The sequence below is a fragment of the Pleurodeles waltl genome, chromosome 7, assembly GCF_031143425.1.
Source record: "Pleurodeles waltl isolate 20211129_DDA chromosome 7, aPleWal1.hap1.20221129, whole genome shotgun sequence".
Lineage (NCBI taxonomy): Eukaryota > Metazoa > Chordata > Amphibia > Caudata > Salamandridae > Pleurodeles > Pleurodeles waltl.
In genome coordinates, this window is record NC_090446.1 from 225,896,408 (window position 1) to 225,917,622 (window position 21,215).

General features: G+C 43.8%; 1 protein-coding gene across 2 annotated transcripts in view; it reads right to left on the bottom strand.

Moving 5' to 3' along the window:
- Positions 1–21,215, bottom strand: part of RTF2 (replication termination factor 2) — a 349,973-nt gene that overhangs the window by 291,901 nt on the left and 36,857 nt on the right. For both annotated transcript variants that reach the window (XM_069243603.1, XM_069243601.1), the window contains exon 5: positions 14,710–14,788. In XM_069243603.1, the coding sequence (XP_069099704.1) occupies positions 14,710–14,788 (79 nt within the window). The remainder of the gene's footprint in view (positions 1–14,709; positions 14,789–21,215) is intronic.

The following is a 21,215-nucleotide window of genomic DNA, read 5'->3' on the forward strand; positions in this document are numbered from 1 at the left end:
ATAGCACCCTCCAATACCTTGGAGTGGCAGCCTCTGTGAAATATCTCAAGGTGCACTTTGTGTACTTTCACCCATGAAACCCCCCAACAAAACAACTTCAAACATTTTGTCTTTGGTTTGACAACAGCTCTAGGCCGAGCCATAGGCTTCCCAAAGGAAACTTGTTTGTGGACATCCGTGGCCGGCCACCAGTCCTTCTTCTCCTGTATCTAGTGTAGCTGTAAAGGCCTCCCCCTGTCTGTTGCCACCCCGTGGATCCGGTCTCTTCCTATTTTGAGCAAAGGCTCTTGCTGGCTTGCATCATGAGTCATTTATCTTGCCCCCCTGATAAAGTCTCCAGGACGGCCCGGCCCGGCCCGTCTTTCTTGGGCAATGGTATCTGAATCGGGATGCTGTGTCCTGGACAAGGTTGGTGTGCACTGCACACAGCGGAGTTGGTGCAACTTCCTTGTCCCATCGGAAGATGAGGTGAAATTGATGACTCGAGGACGAAAGTCTTTTCATTTTTGCAAGGTCAGCACCAAGAGGACTTGATAAAGCAGTAGTGTACATCCATAACAGGGGTTATTCTCCAGCTTTCTGTAAGATTAGTTTTTAGACCTGAAAATCGTGGACACAAGCCAGAATATTTGCAGGACGCTGAGTCCCAGAACGTGAGAAGCCCGCCCTAAGTAATCGGTCCAGCTGAATGGGTGTGTCCGTAGAGGATTCCAGTATCTGGGTGAAAATGCTTGCACATAGTCTGTGACATCATCCTCCTCTGCTGCAGTCGGGGCACCCCTTATTCGTATGCTGTTGCATGTAGACCTGTTTTCCAGTTCCTGTGTGTGTGCTTGGCGGTGTATTTGCTGTTCCTGTAAGCGGATTACTTCTTGTTGAAGCTGCTCGAGCTCCTCCCCTCTGCTCATCTCTTGAGTCTCTAGGTCAGATACCTGTTCTCCGAGGGCAGTGACCTCCTGGTGCGTGACTTAAATTCTTGAGAAAGATACAGTTTGACCGCCTGAGGCAAATAGCTCCTCCATGAAAGAGCTTGTCACTTGGCTTTCCACCTCTTCAGTCGGTGTCTCCTGGCTTCCTGGTGGAGGACAATCGTCCACAGACCCTCCAGAGTTTTTCGCCAACATGTCTTTCAGGCTCCTGTCTTTTTTTAGTGCGAGCGGTTCTCATGGTCTACTGTTCCCTCACTCTCCCACCTATGCGTGTGAAGGAAGCCGGGGTTCCGGTGCTTTCCGGTGCCCAGGCGCTCCCCTCCTCCAGGAAAGAGCAGTGATATGCCGCTATGGTGCCAGGGTCATCCTCCCATCCGCCGCAGGGTGTATGCTTGCGCTTGGCTGCTCAGGTCCTCCCTCTGCCCCACCAGGCCTGGGGTCAAGATTGACAAGCTGCGTCCCCTTTGGTAACTGATTCCATGTCCTTCTGGGCCAACGTCGTGAGTGGTGACTGGGTCTCCTGTTAGGTGTGGCGAGACCCTGTCAGCAGTATTCTGGAACTGCCTGAGCCTCACTCGTCTCCTCCGTTCCCAGTCAGTGTAAGGGGGGGGGGGGGGCCCTGAGGTTGCAGCCGGGGGTTGCTCCTCCTCCTGCTGCTGCACAAGCGATGGCCCCGATCAGCTATGTTCAGACAATCGGCAGCAAACAACCTGGTCCTTCCTTTTCGCCATCAAGCGGCGGGCTGCTTCTCCTCTCTTGACGTGCGTCCAGTCCTCTGCTCTTGGTTCTCTCTTTACCGGTCGAGGCTCAGGGTCCTCAGCAGCATTCCGAGCCACTCACCCTCTACAGTCAGCATAGCTATTCATCATGTTGAAGATCGATGAGCTATTGCTTACCTTTGGCAGATGAATCCCTGGTTTGTCTGGCTGATAGAGTGTACAGTGCAGTCAGTAAAGCTATTCTTCAACTGTCTGAGATATTAAAGTTACCTCTCACCTGTGGCAGTCAGCTGAGCTATTTCGCATTGGATCCGGGAAGCAAAGCTATGCCTTGCTACACTGAGATATCTTGTCCGGTTATTCTCTCTAACTGATCTGACAGTGGACTAATGCAGCAGCTGTGGGAGTCTTTGTTTGACCTCATGGTCACAGACTCAAATCCTAGCTAGTGAACTCAGCCGTTCATCCCTCTGAGGTCAAGGAAATGGCTATCATTGAGTGGGTAACAATAAACACCTATTATTCAATGCTAATATTTCCTAAGGTATGAACATGTGCTATACAAATACACAAGTTATGTTACTGTCTTCTGTGTACTGAGACCAGGGAAAAGGAACAGTGGAACTTTAGACATGATAGCTGACAAAAGACATCTCTGGTTGGTCAGGGAACACAAGGGATAAAGGAAACATGGGTTGAGGGGACACGGACCAGAAGTACCTCACAACTAACTGACGCTGGGCAGAGATATCTTAAACAACAATACATGGTGAAACAGACAACAAGATATGGAAAGTCCTGTTCCAAATACTAGATGACAGGGAAAAATAACCATGCATGTTCTTTCCGTTAGAACTCAGATCAAGAACAATAGAGCACAGATGTGAAACAGAAGATTCAGAAACTGCAATATAAAGACCTAGGTTTGTTAAATGGAGAACAGGACCAATAGACCCAATGCCCCAATGTGAAGATGCAACATATTAGGCAGAGGGCCTCAAGATCTGAACCCCCACTGCAAACTACCATGGAAAGACAACCTACTACACACTCGATATTCAGAGAAATTAGGGTGGAAGTCGTCAAGACACACCCCACTTTAAGAAACACCGCTGTGAGCACAGCCCAAACCAAACAACACACCCATACCAATGTGATCAAGAGCCAAACCTCACGATGGGTCACTCTGGAGCCAAACCTCATGATGGGTCACTCTGCTTGGTGAATAACTACAGCAAACCGAAGGTTACACAAACTCAAATAATTTATAAACACTGCACTATATAAGTGCCCATTAACATAAATATTGTATTAAATGTAATTGCTATTATCAAACTTCTGACATCTTCAAGCAGAACTAGAGGTTTCTGTGTCCACAGGCACAGACTTCAGAAGAGAAAGCCACTATCACGTATACATTTGATACTAGACAGAGAGTAGAGCAAACTTTGCATATGCAGCAAACGTGCAAGTTTCGCTTAGACACACACAAAAGGTTTAACATGGCCAGAAACAATATAAAACATTAATAATGCTGAATCTAATTTTTGTTGTTCTCTAATAGAATGTACTGAAACCTATTGAAAAATTCTACTGCAGTTGAACAACAAACACCAGGACTGCAGCAATGTCTGACAGTTGTTCAGCTCTGTGGATAAGTGCGTCCAGTGAAGTCTTTGAATTTCTGATGCAATAAGTTAAAACAAGTATTTACAATGTAATGGGTCTCGCATTTGCTAGAGTTGGAGCAGTTGGTGTTGTAAATTCCTAGCTGGACTTTTGCCACTTAAAGTTAAAATGAAAAGTAAAACAGCTGACATAAGTGAGCAGAATCAAAGCACCATGGCCGCCATGAGCATGAGCCCAAAGGAGAGACACCAAAAGAAAAAGAAGTTTGCTTACAGTCAAATGTATTGGCAATCGTGCAATTATCCATTTAACAAGGGCAGTCTGCAAGGCTGTAACAAAACCGCCCCAAGGAGGGACAAATGTAAAGCATTTACCAATGATAAAGGATTTTGAAAGGCCAACCCACGAACGAGTGAAAGAGATGTGTGTGTGGTGGGCGTGGTTAAAAGCTTACAATACTTACAACAGGTCAAAGCGCTTGTGCGTTCAACCTCAAAATAAATACAGCAATTTAAAGGTAAAATGAGCAAACAAGGCAAAATTACTCAAAATATCTTTAAGGTTAAAAATGTAAATGTGAAAAGTTGTCCGTGCAAAGTGGCCAATAAGCCACATGAACTCTGTGGTTAATGCCCGCTGCCTCTCCCCAGTGCTTAAATTGGGCTGGGGGTTATAGGTTGGGCTGATCTGCATTCATTTTTGAGGGTCCAGCACTTACAAGAGGAAGATCAAGATGGAAAAATATTGAAAAGGGGATAAGGCAGGGGTGACAGCCTGTATAACTGAGATAAAGGCGCTGAGAGTGTCTGGTGGTGGATTAAAGCGGCATGAAGTGGAATCAAGACTGCAAAGTCTTGATATTGCACAATCTGCCCTTTGATTTGCCTACTCCTACCATCTAGTGTTGGATCCGGATGTGTACGAGTTGTGTTTTTTTCAAATACGTCTTCAAGTCACAAGGTAGAGTGACTCCTCTTGGTGATAATGAGCATGTGCATCATCTCCATTGTTAGATTGTTTTCTCGCGGGCAGGTGAGAATGGACTGTAAAGTGAGTGCAAGTAAAGCAATGTCCATGTGTATACAAAGTAATGCAACAGGTGTTCAAGGTGGAAGGTGTGCACATGTGAATCTACATCAATATATGCCATGAACAGATGCTTACAGGGTAAGAAACATTTTCTGTTCGAGGTACGTGTGGTTTTAGATACACATGCTTTGCATGGATTGTAAAGCAGTCCTCCTCAAAAGCGATGGCTAACCCGTGGGTATTAACGCTGTTTGGAAAAATGTATGCACCACTGCCTGACCTACATGAGCTTGTTGGAGTGCTAGAACTTACACACAGTACTGTTTGGTGAAAGTGTGTGGTTTAGACCAGTGGTTCCCAACCCATTGACTCTGAGGAACCCCTACTAATCATTACTGGAAGACGGGGACACCCAAGCAATTTGAAAGATTTAAGGGCCATATGTATGAACACATTTTCCCCATAGACACAGAATGGGTAAAAACCTTTGCTACATCTGGCCCTAAATTTCAAACATTAAAATTGTAATTAGCAAAAAAAACACAAAGAAGTACATACCAAACAATTACTCAAATTATTAAAGATATAATTATTTTATATTGAAAAAACCTTTAATGGGAAGGGTTGGCGCTGCATCTCGGCAACCAACTTTCCAATGTTTGGTTTCATTTAGGAAAGCCCAATCCTCAGGTCAGATTCTACATTTCCCAAGTGATTCCTTTTGTAATTTTTTTTTATAGGTACATAAGATCTGAAAAAGCTTTTTCACATAAATATGTGGTGGGGAAAGGAAGTAAAATCATAAGGGCCTCCCTTCTCTTTATAACTTCTCCGTCACCTGTAATTCATTTGTTTTATAGCACCTCTCATGCCACTGTTGGGTGTCGGAGCACTTTACAGGGGACTACAAGGTGTAAGGTTCACGTCATCCACACTAGTAGGCATTTTCTAAGAGTGCTTGGTCTGGACAAGCAAAAACTCAGAATTCAGAACATAACACTGTGCTTAGAGTTGATGTTAGTTCTAATGTATTTCTATGCAAGGCATCCTTTTTTAGCAGCATAAGGAAAATGAAAGACTAGGAAAAAACATAACTATCACTTGTGCCATGCAGTTTGCATGCAGCTCTTTGATGGCAGTTTATGGCTCACTGTATTAGGATTACAATTGTAATTTATGAACCCTCCAGTAACAAAAATATCTCTGGTTACAAAAGCAGTAACCCACTGTGCTATGCATATAAAATACTATTCTTTGCATAATACACATTGTTTGCAGCAGGCATATTAACCATCTGTGCTACCTTAGATGAGTCAAAACTGCCACTAGCCAAAACTCCCATCGCTCTCCAGCAGGTAAATTAATCACCAGTTATCTTGACACTTATTATTGCCTGAACAATGCTGGATGTACAAAGAACTTTGCAGTGCTCTTGAAGCTGCAGCACAAAGGAAGCAATACATATAAAAACACTCTTTTCTGTCAGATGCCCCAGCTGGAGAAGTGCCTTCCTGCTGGCAAGTCATGCAGACTACCTGGGAATGTGACACGAACCCCTGGAGGGCTGCGGACCCATGGTTGGAAACCACTGGAGTAGACCATGCAGCTGCTTTGTATATGTCAGCTATTGGAATGCTTCCTAGGAAAGCCATAGATGCTCCTTTCTTCCTAGTAGTGTGTGCTCTAGGAGGTGTAGGTAGAGCTCTTTTGGCTTTAGAATAACATGTGTGAATGCACTTAAAATTCTATCTGGTGATACCTGATTTGGATATAGGCTTTCGTTTATGAGGTGGTGAAAAAGCAACAAATAGTTGTTTAGTGTTTCTGAAAGTCTGGGTTCTATCCATGTAGAACATAAGGGCTATTTTGACATTTAATGTGTCAAAAGCCCTTGATGCAACTGATTCTGACTGAGTAAAAAAAAACAGCAACTCGACTGATTGAGGTGAAAGTTAGAGTCAACTTTTGGTAGGAATTTAAAGAGGGCACGGAGGCCCACCCTGTCTCTATGGAGCTGGAAGAAAGTTTCTTCCAAGGGTAATGCCTTGGGCGCACTAGCACATCTAAGTGAGGTAGCAGAAATTAAAAATGCCACATTCCAAGAGAGATTATGAAGGGGGCAGGTATGCAGGGGCTAAATGTAGGGCCCATGAATCCTGTAAGCACAATGTTAAGATTCCATAAAGTTGCAGATGGAACCCATGGTGGAATTACTCTCTTAAGCCCCTCCATGAACGCTTTAACAACTGATATTTTGAATGAAGACATGTGTTGCCTATTTTGTAGATAGGCAGCTAATACAGTGAGCTGTAACCTTGGAGAAGTGAATGACAGCCCAGAGAGATGTAAATAAAGCAAGTAACGGACAATTTTCTGTACAGTGACATTGTAAGGATCAATTTGTTTTGAATGACAATTAACAAACAATCCATTTTCATGTCCTATGCACATGACACCCAACTCATTATCTCACTCACCGATGACACCACCACCAGAACCAACTTCCACAGATGCATGGCAATTATCGCTGACTGGATGAAGAACAACTATCTGCAGCTGAACACAGACAAGGCGGATCTACTGATCTTTGGCCACAGAAGCCAAACTTGGGATGACTCCTTGTGGCCATCAGACCTAGGACCCAAACCTACTCCACCGATCACGCCAGAAACCTCAGAACCACCCCTGACAACAAGCTCCCCATTAAATCACAGATCAACACCGTCTACTCCGCTTGTTTCCGCAGCCAGATTCATCCTCAGCCTATCCTGTCGAACCAACATCACACTCACCCGCAGGCAAATTTTCACTGGCTTCCCCCAGAGAACAAATGCCAATTCAAGCTGCTGACCCACGCACACAAGACTCAACACAACCAAGGACCCACCTGACCTTCCACCAACTGTCGAGAAGACTACGCTCTGCCTCCCTATTACTGGCCCATACACCTAGTATCTACTGGAGCAGAAGTGTAGGAAGCTCCTTCTCTCACATTGCAGCAAAAACCTGGAACAGCCTCCCCATTCACCCCCAGACCATCACCTCACTTCCAGAATTCAGAATGGCCCTCAAGACCTGGCTGTTCTAATAAGCCTCCAGGACCTGCAAGCGCCAGGATACCCTATTAAATGACTAGCCACGCTTTATAAATCATGACTGATTGATTTAGCCATGTTGCATTCCTGAGTGGTAGGCCTACAAGCTTCCTAAGGATGGCCATACATTCTGGTGGGAGATCATTGTAACCAAATTCTAGGACTTTAGGAGTCGAATTGCCAGTTTGAGAGTCTTGGTTCTGAGTGAGAAAGTCCAGCCTTTTTGGGGAGCTTCTCATGGGGGACTACAAAGAGGTCCAGTAATGTTGTGAACCAGGGCTGACAGGCCCATGTGGGAACCATTAATATTAGTGTGAGGGATGTTTGACTGAGCTTCTGAAACAGAAATGGAAGGAGAGGGAAAAAAGCTTAGGCAAATATCCATGACCAACTCATCCATAGTGCATTTCCCTTGGATAGTGGGTGTGGTAATGTGGATGTGAGGTTTCGACATTTGGCGTTTTCTGTAGTTGCAAAGAGACCCCCATAGCTGAAAGAATAGAAGGAGAACATGGGGTTAGCACTCTCACTTGTTGTCTTGTTACTGCATCCTGCTGAGGAGGACTGCAAAATTGTTGTCTGTTCCTGGGAAGGTATTCAGCTAACAGGTAAATATGTGATGTAGAGCCCAATCTACAAATTGTCTCTGCTGCCCCCGTAGAAGGTTGTTGGTGTTCCACCTCTACAGAGAGTGATGAGTGTGGTGGTCTATCAACCCTAGACCTTCTAACAGACCCTGTGACAGAGACCAATGTCGAGCTACGCATTCCTGCAATAGACATGTGGAGTCGTGCATGGGGTACTTATGGCAATGAAGGAGGCCATCATATCTAGGAGAAGCACGAGTATCCTCACTGTGAGTTATTGATATGCCTGAAAATGGGGGAACAACGCTTAGAAACTCTAAATTCTTGCAGGACTGGGATAGGATAGGCTAATCCTATTGTGTGTTTAGAATAGCCCTTAGGTACAGTTAAACCAGCAGAGGTTGAAGGTGAGATTTTGTGATACTGATGATGAACCCTAACCGATAGAGCAGATCTACTGCAACTTGAGTGTGTTGTTGACACTGTTGATGAGTGTTGGCTTTGATAAGCCAAACATCCAGATATGGAAATATGGGAACTTTTTGTCTCTATAGATGGGCTGCTAACATCAATAGGCATTTGGTGAATACCCCGGAGTGCAGTATTCACCCTGAAAGGGAAGACTTTGAACTGATAATGTTTGCCGCCAATCACATACCTGAGATATTTGAGATGTGCTGGGTGTATTGGTTAGTAAAAATAGGCATCCTTTAGGCCTACTGTAGCATAAATCCAGGATTTGTACAGTTCAGCAAATTACCCATAAGGGTCTCAAGGCCCCCAATTGTAGGCATAGGGAGATTAAGTGAGTTGCCCAGAATCACAGGATATTGAGCCGGCCGAGAGACTCAAACCTGGTTCCCCCAGCTCCAAAGTCGGCAGCTCAGGCCGTTACGCCACATCCTCTCTCTCTCAAAGTCACCTTGTTGGAGAAGTGGGAGCACGTCTTGTAAGTTGACCATGTGGAAGTGCTCTAACCCTATGTAATAGTTTAGGGGCCTGAGGTCTAGAATTGATCGAAACAACAAGGTCTTTTTGGATATTAGAAAGTATAGAGAGCATACCCCTAAACCCTGATGATGTAGAGGGACAGGTTCTATAGCTCCTTTTAAAAGAAGAGCTTGGGCTTCCTGTTTGAGCAATGCTTGATGTTTCAGCAATAGCCTGCGAGTATGAGGTGGAATGTTGGGAGGCATGGTAATGAGCCCCAGACAACAGCAATATTTGATAATGTCCAACACCCACTGGGCTGATGCATTTATTAGCCATGTGGGTAAACAAAAAAACAAAAAAACTATAACTGCCCTCCGAAAGGTATTATATGATCAGGGGTTAGAAGAGGGAAGTCATTGCTTGGTGGTGGGTGTTGTTCCGTGTGGGGAAGCACCTTTGCCTCTGCCTTTGGCATTGTTCATCTATAGAAGCCTCAGAAGTAACTTTTTGGCCATGATTACAGGAGTAGGAGATGGAGCCATCAGAAGAGGTTGCCTTGGAACCTCCACGATAGTTTGGGTGGTGAAAGGAGCCATGCTTCTGCCATTTCTGTAGTATTTTTTCTTTTTTTTGTGTTTGATCTATCTGTGGACCGAAGAGATGTTCCTTCTCAAAAGGCATATTGAAGACATTTTGTTGTACCTCCGGTTTGAAACAAAAAATCCACAGACATGCATCTCGCATGAGCAAGATGCTGGTGTTGGTACCCCTATCTGCAGTATCAGCAGCATCAAAGGCACAACATATTGATGTATTTGGTATAGGCTTGCCATTGGGGACAAGTAATAACCTTAGCCCTAAAGTAGTTTTTAAAGATGTCATCTGTGTGTTGTAACATGCCCTTTAGCATAGCAAAATACCCTGTGGCCCCATGAGTAGTAGAAAGTGTTTCAAAGAGGAAGTCCTCTTCTAAAGGCTCTTTATGGAGTTTTGCGACGAGAAATGCAGCAGAGGAACCTATAAGATCCTGATATGATGTTGAGACATGAGGAGGGGAGGGATAAGCGGGATATAGATCCAGGTCTGTGACCCCAGGAGGGTCGACGTCATAAGTATCCCAGGGGTCGACATCTGATGGTGTCCCAAACCTGTCTTGTCCCCCATTCTGGCCAGCTGTATGATATTGTGGTGACCCCTGCGGTGAAAAGTCTAGTAGGTCTTCCATAAAGTGTGGTGGAGAAGATGAAGCTGATGGTGGTGGAGATGTTGAGAGTAGCTGTCAGGCAATGGGCTGGTGGCGTGGTCAGGCTTTTCCTGGTGTTTTGTTAGTACCGATAAGTCCACAGCCTCCTGGAAAGACAGAGGTCTTTTTAGTGGTGGCGGAATCAGAGCCCAAGATCTGGCAAGGATAGATCCAGTGTGAGACTGGATGTGGATGTTTTTGCTTGGCATCCAGTTGCTCTTGGAGGCTATGGAATGTGGGCTCCACTGGCATGAAGGAATCTTGCCTGACGTGTTTGACAGTCTCAAAGGGTATTCTTTGAGCAGAAGGAACGGCAGGTGTCGCAATGCACTTCCCTGGGCTCAGGTGTCAAACACAGATTATAGACCAGGTGTTGATCGGTCCGGGGATATTTAGTGTGCCAGCGCAGGCAGTATCTGAATGGTGTCCGCTGCATCACCAGCAGTGCATTCTCTGAAGAATGTGATGAACACCAAAGAAGAGCCCCAACGGTAAGGCCCTGTAGAGGGCCATGGTCAAAGCGAATCAGCTCAGTGTGCAGAATGAAAAAAGTGATTAAAACAATGCAGACATAGGAGATAGTGTTACACAAAGCGAAAGGAGAACCGTGACAGTGTTGAAACGGAGCGCAGGTACACACGTCGGAACCCAACAGTGGAAAGAAAACATTCTAACAATGGAGTCGATGTTCATGTGCATTATCACCAAGAGGAGGAGTCTCTGTACCTCGTGACTAGGAAGACTTATTCGAAGCAAAACATCATGCACACATCCGGACCCAACACTAAATAATAGAAGGATGCAAGGCATGTGTATCAACAGCCTAGGATACATAGGACCAATGCACTTATTCTTTAACAACGTAGGCACTGGCTCTCCCAGAGTTCCTTTTCCAACCCATCACCATGTCTAGAATTACTAGTACCACGCCCAGCCATAGCACATAAGAGTAATCCGATATGAAAATAGATTTCTGGGAGCCCTTTATGAAAGGGAAGAGCATACAACATAGACTTCGGCTAACTAGCACTTAAAGATTTGTTTTTAGATTATTTATTGACAAAGCAAGATCTCTTGCTTTAAGACCTCTTGCTCTATTCGAAAGGAAAGCGATTACAAGTTAACTTGGAAAGGAATGCAAAATTTGGCTAGCCACCAACTACCAGTTGCAAATTTTAAAAGAAAAATACACATTACATGCCAGTTCTAGCCAAGCCATGGCACATCACTAAATATTACATTAATGAAAAGTGTACTGTAGGATCACCGATCAAAGTAAAATTGACACTTATTATACAGGCCAATAAAACTGCAAAACATTCTTCAATCTGAACTGAAAAAAGTGTCTCTCCAACATTGCTTTAAGGGAGGACAAGCTTAGGTAAACTATATGAGGCGGAATTTTGTCATAAGATTTTTGTGCTCTAAAAAGAACTCAAAAAGGATAACAAAAGCACACTAGTTCATAAAATGTATGCACTTCAAACCTAGTATATGTGCAGTTTAGGTTCTATGCAATGCCTTTGTCCCATTCACATGCCACTTTCGTGACCATTTCATGAGCAGATGTGGTACAGCCAATCAAGAGTCTACTCTTGGTGGATTAGAATATTGATTTAGTTCTGAAGACCACAATAACTCACATATAAAACAGCATAGGTTTACAGACACATACAAGCGCATCTCCTGTCAAAAACGGAGTGGATATGGGTGACTCATATAAATAGCATTATATCAAATGAAAGATGTATTGTCCACAGGTGCAGATGTCTGGATCAGTTCCTCAAAATCAGCAAGGAGGATTTATCCCTCAGAAATGTAAAATATTCCCAGCATATGACCTAAAGTAGTATCCGACCCTGGACAAGCCCTTGTAAGGTGTTCCCAACATACTACTCTAAAGAAGTATCCAACCCTGGAGGAAACTGGTATTTCCAGCATATGATCTGAAGAGGTATCCGGCACTGGAGAAGCTGTTACTATCAGAAATTTGACTGTGAAGCGTAAACTGACACTCCTTACTTTAAGTAAGGAACAAATGTTCTGGAACAGAGGGAAATATTTCAAGACCACCCACAAGGAAGTGACATTTGCAGAGAAGAAGAAAAAGAAGAAAAAAAAAGTTGTTTCTTATATTATTTCATCTGTTTGTTTTTTTAGCTAATACACATTTCCTTCCAACATGTTATCAATAATAATTACAGACGCACCTACAAGATACATGTAAGTAAGTAAAAAAGGTAAATATTATTGCATTGAAGTATGCATAAAATTATGTTTTCAATACAAATTCTTGACAAAGTGAATTAACATTAAAATTCCTAGACTGTCCCACACGCTTGTTGTCAGGAATAAGGATATGCGCGGTCCAGGTCCTGCCCGAAACTCCGCTGCGCGTATTTGCAGCGCTTCATGCGCACCACTTGTCATCCCTTCCTGTTCTAAAAGTGGTCATCAGCATCGCCTGCCCTGTGGTAAAGCTCATGTAGCTGCAGGGTCAGGACATTGTTGGACAAGATGCACTTATCAGTGCTATTCTAAGAAGGGACTACAATTCCCAGGTTTTTAGAGGCAGTGGCCACCTTGGGGTGTGGCAGGCCTATAGACCCCAACCACACCCAAGCACATGGCTCACTATTTTGAAGGCTTCGTCAGACCTTGTGGGGGTTCCTCTGAAGAAGAGCAGATTTCCTGCAGGGCAGATTGACAGCAAATCGGAGTATCCTTGTTTCTATGGTGAATCCAGATACGAGTAGGTCGTACTCGTAGTGGTAAGGTCTTGATGAGTCCAATCTTGAAGGGAGTTGTTACTTCCAAAGGTAAAGCGCCCTTTAGCACAACAAGCAAAGCGTTTTCAGTTTTGAGAGTAAAGCAGCCTTGGCGCGATGATCAAAGCGCTTCGGAGCACAGAAGTAAAGCACCCTTGGCACGGCCATCAAAGCGCTTCAGTCCACATGAGTAAGGCACCCATGGCACTGCAATCAAAGCGCTTCAGTCCACATAAGTAAAGCGCCCTTGGCACGGCAATCAAAGTGCTTCAGTCCACACGAGTAAGGCGCCCTTGGCACGGAAATCAAAGCGCTGCAGTCCACACGAGTAAAGCGCCCTTGGCACAGCAATCAAAGCACTTCACTCCACATGAGTAAAGCGCCCTTGGCACGGCAATCAAAGCGCTTCATTCCACATAAGTAAAGCGCTCTTGGCACGGCAATCAAAGCGGTTCAGTCCACATGAGTAAAACGCCCTTGGCACAACAATCAAAGTGATTTAGGCCACATGAGTAAAGCGCCCCTTAGCATAACGAGCGTAGCGCTTCAAGCAAGACAAGTAAAAGTGCTTTCTGGCATAAGGAACAAAGCGCTTCATGGATAATAATCAAAGCGCTTCATGAACAATAAACAAGACGCTTCTGCCCAACGAATAAAGCAATTCAAGTTCAATGAGTAAAACTTTCAGGTCTATAATTGTAAATGTGAAAGCATTTCGGAGATAAGCAAATTTTAGTTTCATTGTTTTTTGGAAAGCATAATATGTGAGATACATATTTAAGTCTTTGAGAATTTCTAGGCTGTGATCAAACGTTTATGTTATGAATGCATAGTTGTTACAGGATTGATATTCAGAGTATGACCATAGTCCAAAGCTCTTGCCATCTCTTGGTTCAGAGGTTGTAGTTTGTTCTTTTTCCATGATTAAAAGAAGGGGCTTCGCCCTCACTTCACAAAAGGGGTCTCAAACTGATATCACGGAGACGCCTTTAGTCAAGAGTCTATTGATGGGTTATACTGCTATGAATGAGTATATGCATATTTGTTCTAACTTTTTCTTTTCAGATCTCTCTCCCTGCAGTTCCCTACCCTAATTCCCTTCACCCGCCTGGCTTCATCATAACTCTGTGCTATAATAGCTTTCTGAGTTGGTGATGCCGGGAGGTGGGCCGGGAGGTGGGCCTTTTGTTCAGCAGCGTGCAAATCCCGAGGAAAGGACACTGTGACACTTGTAATAACACTATAAGATAACTGCAACCAGTCTTAATTAAAGACATGTCAAGTTAAATGAACAAATCTTTTGGTTCTGACAAAGGGCAAACCTATTTAGCTGTACTTTTCATGAAATAAGCACTTATGAAAAGCATTAGGTTAGTCTTTCAGACACTTGTTATTCAGGTTTCAAAAAAACAATGCATATTTGCTTAAGAGAGCCTACTTAGTCACAGAACTCACGCCTTCATTGGCTTAAACCGTGTCTGCCAACTAAGAAAAGGCTTAGTGGCCATATCCTCTTCACAACAGACATGTGAAGAGAGATCCCTTGTTTGACTGCATAGAGAATAACTTTAAAAGAAGAAAACATATTTGACGCTATCACTAAATCAAAAAGGCTTAACTAACTGTTGTTTGTTTGGTACAAAACAAGGTTTGACCACTATACTGGGCACAAAACTCAGAATTTCAGAAGTACCCACCATGTTCCGTTTCTACTGAGAAAATGGGGCTTATTATGGGGTTAGCAGTAGAACCATAACCATAAAATGGTATGCCTTACCTTGTGACAAACATCTGTTTTCACTTCTTTCATCGCTCGTACAGAGAACACACAACCACAGCTTCTCAGGACGCAAAACCTTAAATAGAAAAAGCACATGCAACCTTATGAGTTATAGATCACATTAGAATTCAACAGATAAATATCACTGATCCATAAGAATTAAATCAACAAGCAATAGGTCGGCCTTTAGTACAACTGTAATCACTCAAGATCTGACTAGAAGTCCCTCCTGTAACTAAAGCAACTGCCTCAAAACTTAAGCAAGGCTACAGGACCACAAGACATTATTAGATGTTCCTCTTCAGTCAGATGTAACTGGTTTAAGCTTTCACATTTCAGCAGTACTTCAAGTCATTACTAGATGTTGATTTCAAGTTACATCAAACTGCTTGAAATGTTCTTCGCAAAGCTGAGGCAGTGTGCCTTTAACGTATTAATTTGCATACATAATTTATTCACTCTAATGATATGTGCTTGTTCTCTATACAATTAATAACCATGTCATAGCTGGTTTATGATGAGTCAATAATGTACTTTCAATAAATGCCTGGATTACTTTGGTTCACAGTGATGACACCCACTGACATAGCAGTATTAGGGGTTACTAGTAAATTCAACTGCCTTCAACCTTATTCTTAGCAAACTACTTTTTAACTGGAGTACACCTGTCAGACAGTAAGTTTTAGTTGTTTATGGGGAGGACAAACTATGCCAGGACCGTGCTTACCCATTTTCCAATCATGTGATCTGTGGTGGGATGAAGCAAATAAATGTCAGTACCAGCAGAAAAAAAACGAATGGCTATAGACATTTGATCAAAAGTCCATATACATACTTTTTATCATTTAAAACTTGAGGCTGGCAGAATATTCACAACTCTGCTAGATGTCCCTCTCCAAAAGTATGAAAATGTTTCATGAAGTAGCAGTACTTCAAATGGTCACCAGAATTCCCTCTCCAGCCATCTGCAACTACTTCAAATGGCCTTTTAATTTTACTCATACCTGTTTGCTACGCTTATGATTTTTGCTAGTTTTTTTAATATGATGGATAAATTAACCTGCCAAAGCTGCTTTATGACCATTGCACATTTCAATAAATAGCTTAAATACTAGCCAACACTTGCGATAACCTTCTATACATAGGTAGTAGCATCTGTAAGGAAATCAGGATATTAGTTGTGCAGGGTGCAAGTCCTCTGCAAGTAATAGGTCAACAATTATCCCCCCACTGGAAACCAAGCGCCTGTAATGCAAACTATATTTAATCACTGGCTCCATCTTGACCACTGACTCCGTTTTGTGCTTAGCTTAGCTTTAAACGCCATCACATTGGTGGCGCAGGTATTTTTCCACACAGAGCTTGTTAACCTGTTTTTGCTTTTCTCACCAGGGAAAGGAGCATAACATTGGTGAGGCGATACTGATAAGGATGTACCAGGCTGAAAATGTTTAAGGTAGACCAGGTCACAGCTCCATCTTGGAAATACACTGTGAGATTTGGCCAGTCTCTTGCATGTTTTCTCAACACTGATCTTGACGGCCAGCGCATGAATTTCACACCTTCCGCGAAGGGGAGAATGTTTCTAGAACCTTCCTCTTAAGTTTGTTTAAAGTATATAAGGTGGGGAAGCTTGACACAGAGAAAGAAGGAACTCATCTCTGAGGGTGTGCGCACTGCTCAGAGTAAATCCCTTTTGGGATTGTTCTCTTTTGTCTTAGTTGTCACGGGTTCCACAGCTTGATGTTGGCAGACAAAGGATGATGTTGGATTCAAGCCCCATAGTGATGCATTTTTAATTCTTATATCTAGCGTTGCTGTGTGTATGGATGAATACGTAGGCGCTGCATATATATTTTATTAATTGTTGATGTATTGCATTTTCTTTGAATATTATTATTTCACCGCTGTGATTATTTTAAGAGTTGCACGTATGTTGCTGAAATTCACATTAAGTGCTCATGCTATTATCTTTGTGTTACCTGGAAAGTGCCTTAATAAATTTATTACTCAGACTAAGAGTGCTGCGTTCCTTGAATTCTTTAGCTCCATTCCCTCTTAGTCTGAAGCAAAGCAGAACAGCACCCCATTGTAGTGCTTTACTCGTGAAGCAGGCAGTCTAAGGTCTACACACGGTAGGTGGTGTGGGCTAGTAATCACCTTTCCCTGGCATGCGATAATATTACTCAATAAATGATTGTCCAGTCTGTGCTTTTTCTTTGAAACAGGTAGAGTACATTTATTAGAGCACACTATTCAATACTATCCTCTAATTTACAAATGTAGACCCAATGTAAGTGAAAAATACTCTGGGTGACATTCTGAAATCATATTTAACCCCTTATAGGTCATGACCCTCAAAAATCACAAACACAAATGATGCACGAAATGCGGAACCAATCAAACATTCACCCCAGTCACAGATCTGGGTTCAATCCATCAATTCTTTTGCTCATCATGCCACCCCAATTTGGACCCAGCCGTATGCAAATCAGCCTTGACCCAGCCATATGCAAATCTGTCTTGACCCTGTTCCCCATGGGAACAGGCTATCCCCTACTGCCAGGCCAGGTCCTCACTGGACTAAAAACAAGCATCTGAAGACCGGTTTCAGGGTATCACAGTTCATCCGCACCCTAGCTTGAATTCAGTGGCATAGTGAGCCCAGGATCCATGTCTGAGCATTTGCGGCGCACTTAGGACAACAGAAGCAGACAAACACAAATGATGGATGGAATGCATTCCATCCATTATCTGTTCTTTTGGCTTCTGTCCACAAAAATCACAGCACCCAAAACCTATCCAAGACAGCACATTACAATGTAGCAGGGTGTCACTTTAAATAAAGCAGGCCTAGTGGCTTTGTCAGAATCACCACATTAAAAGACCAAGAATTGCATGTTAAAACACATCCCCCTTCCACTGAAATCAGTAACCAATACATTTTAAAATAAAGCATTCTCAAGCAACATACTATGGGGGTCATTCTAACCCTGGCGGTAAAAACCGCCAGGGCGAACGACCGCGGTAGCACCGCCAACAGGCTGGCTGTGCACCGCTGGGCATTCTGACCGCGGCGGTTCAGCCGCGGCCAGAAACGGAAAGTCGGCGGTGTACCGCCGACTTTCCGCTGCCCTTGAGAATCCTCCATGGCGGCGGAGCGCGCTCCACCGCCATGGGGATTCTGACACCCCCTACCGCCATCCTGTTCCTGGCGGTTCTCCCGCCAGGAACAGGATGGCGGTAGGGGGTGCCGCGGGGCCCCTGGGGGCCCCTGCAGTGCCCATGCCAATGGCATGGGCACTGCAGGGGCCCCCGTAAGAGGGCCCCAAAAAGAATTTCAGTGTCTGCCTAGCAGACACTGAAATTCGCGACGGGTGCTACTGCACCCGTCGCACCTTCCCACTCCGCCGGCTCAATTCTGAGCCGGCGTCCTCGTGGGAAGGGTGTTTCCCGCTGGACTGGCGGGCGGACTTTCGGCGGTCGCCCGCCAGCCCAGTGGGAAACCCAGAATGACCGCGGTACGGTCTTCTGGCGGTTCCCGCTTGGCGGGCGGCTACCGCCGCCCGCCAAGCTCAGAATCACCCCCTATGTGTCACTATCTTTCTTGAACCACTTAAGGCTACATTTCCTACAGCCGTAGGACCAGCCACTAGAGATTCCAGCACTCCACAGCTGCAGACCATGTGCCACACCATGCTCTGCTTATGACCCCACAGACTGAATCACTCATTACATGTTAGTAACCTCACTGATGAATTCACTGAAAAATGTTCAGATTATATCACTGAAGTCAATACTGGGCATGGTGAAGGCACAAGTTCTAGTTAGCTCAGTAAATTAGGAGTTGTGAATTTCAGAGTTATTTTTGAGTTTCAAATGTTATGCTTTAACTTACATTTTCACCTAATTAAAGCATTACTTTAACATTTGTTTTTATGTCATAGAATTTGAGAGTTATTTTTAATGTAAAGTATACCAATGCATACATTATATGGTATTTCTATAATGTAAGCCTAGCCAAACGGCAGAACATCGCTGTTCAGTGTATATGACAAGCATACAGTCAACAAGTGATAGGAAAGGTAGCTGGGTTGTGAACGGTTAATATATTGTGATGCAGTGTTTAAAGAGAGTCTTCCACTCTTTTCTAAATTAGAGCAGCGGGCCAGGGAGTCCTGATACAGGCATGCTGTTCCAGATCCTGGGTGCATGGATTTTTATTATTTATTTTTTAACAATTTCAGTCTGCAGCCTGACGGAGCCCTTGACTGTGGGTGTGCCAAGGCTCACAAGCGATGGTGAGCATGTCTGCAAGATAAGCAGGAGAGCTTTTCTTGATGGCGCTATACATGATGCAGCTGGTTTTGAACTTGGTGCGGGTGGCAAAAGAGTCCAAGGGAGTTCCAGCAGGATGGTGGTCTTGATGTGATGGTATTTCTAGTTCTTTAGGATCTGAATGAGATGTGCTGTGGTGTGTAGGATACACTTAAGGGGTGCCAGTGTGGAGTCAGTAAGTCCATAGAGCATGGTGTTACCTCCATCCAGATGCTAGAGTGCAATGGCTTGAACAACAGTTCGGAAGTCAGTTTCAGGAAGAAACCATTTCACTTTCTTTAGAAGAGAAACCTGATAACAGGCCATCTTTGTTTTTGTGTTTTAGCAATGTGTACCTCCAGGATGAGATTGATGTTCACGATGAATCTAACAGACACAGCATTCAGTGAACGTTTGGGCACTAGGCCATTACAGTTCATGTCACTGAACCAGGTTTGTACTGTTCATATTTGCTGGTCTTAGAAATAATAGAAATTCTGTCTTGGTTGGCTTGTGTTTCAGGATGGGGCTGGACATCAAGGTCTGGATAATGTCCAGGCAGTGTCTGAGGAGTTAGAGCCATTTTTAAGTTGAGTAGTGCTGTGGTGAATCCATATTAGTTTTTTATTGAGAAGCAGAAGATTAGCTTAGCCCTTTGGCTTGCAGGCCTGTTCCTCGTCACCTAGTGACTTTTAACCTACTTAGCTTGCTCTGTCTTAGCCCTTTTATTTTATTATTTATTTTAAGATGGCTGCGATTGTTTACAGTTTGAGAATTTTTTTGATTTACATTATCAGTGCCACTCTGTGAAGGCGTCACTATCAGCCTTCTAATCAAACGAAGTAAGCAGGTATTCACATCATGTCCCTTTCCCACTTATGTGTGACAGGAACATAATGTATATTTAGTGGGAATTGTTTACATAACTGCAGCCACAAGTCTGTCTCTTTATCTTTTGTTTGGGAACATACCTGCATCAGGGGGAAGGAGCCAACACGATCTGTATAAAAACATCTCACACAGACAAGGTTATCAGAGAGATTCCTACCAGATGCCATCCACGCCTTCTATGCTGCAAGTCACCCTGCTGCAGAATTCAGCCTTCGAGTCCCCACGGAGTCTGACCTAGACCTCATTCCAAGGTAACGAGGGTTGGGGGGCGCTTCTCATAGACATGGTACTTGTAGATTAGGTTTATCATACCTATCCCCCATTAGGTTAAGGATTAGGTTCTCTATGCTAGTGATTTTACATTTCATGTTGTTTGCAAGACTGTTGGGGGTCTTTTAATTTACAACTCACATCTTTACAATCATGCTCCTTATATTATGCATTATCCTAATCATTGCAGATCATGCATTTTACAGTAGATTGCAGTCTTTTAATAAACCTATTGAAAACTCTCCTGCATCTCCTTCATTGCCTGTGTGTGACTGAGAATTATTGCTAACATAAGAAAAGGGTACTATCCGTTCCACCACGACTTTCCCGAGATGTCACAATCTAGACCCCATGGGTAAGGCTGCAGGAAATCACCTTTTACCGTTTGGGTTTTGGTGAGGTCCTGCTTGTGAGCCGAGAGGGTTGGGCCGACAGTTGCGACTTGTTGTAGGATTGGCCTAGTCACCTACAAACAAAAGTGCTGTCATCCATAAACCAGCAGTCTCGCCTAGGAGTGAGAGTCCAAAAACGACATGGTGCCAACAATGGTGTTTTGGCACTAATTTACTGGTATCCTGAGAATCTCTGTCTCACACACATCAGGTACCCCCCTCCCCCCCAAGTACCATTATATGGAAATATCTGTGGTCTTGGGGATAATCCTTCTCAGCTAAATAGGGAGCACCTAACTAGGTTGTTCAAACTTGAACTCTTAAAAATACTCCATTTTTCGTTCCACCTCCGCACCCATTACTCAACATGGCTAATGCCACAGACATTTCAGAAAATGTCAGACATGCTTTAACACAACACTTAGTAGCCCATGGCTTAACAGATGAAGGTGGGGATGTCATATTTATAGTGGAAGCTCATGAGGCTTACTAAACAGAATCATTCTAGCCCTGGGTTACCTTTCCTGAGTAAGACACAACAACCTATACATTCCATACATACCAAATAACGAACGTACCACAGCGGTACCGAGCATATCAGTATCTAGAGATACCCCTTTTCCATCAAGAAAA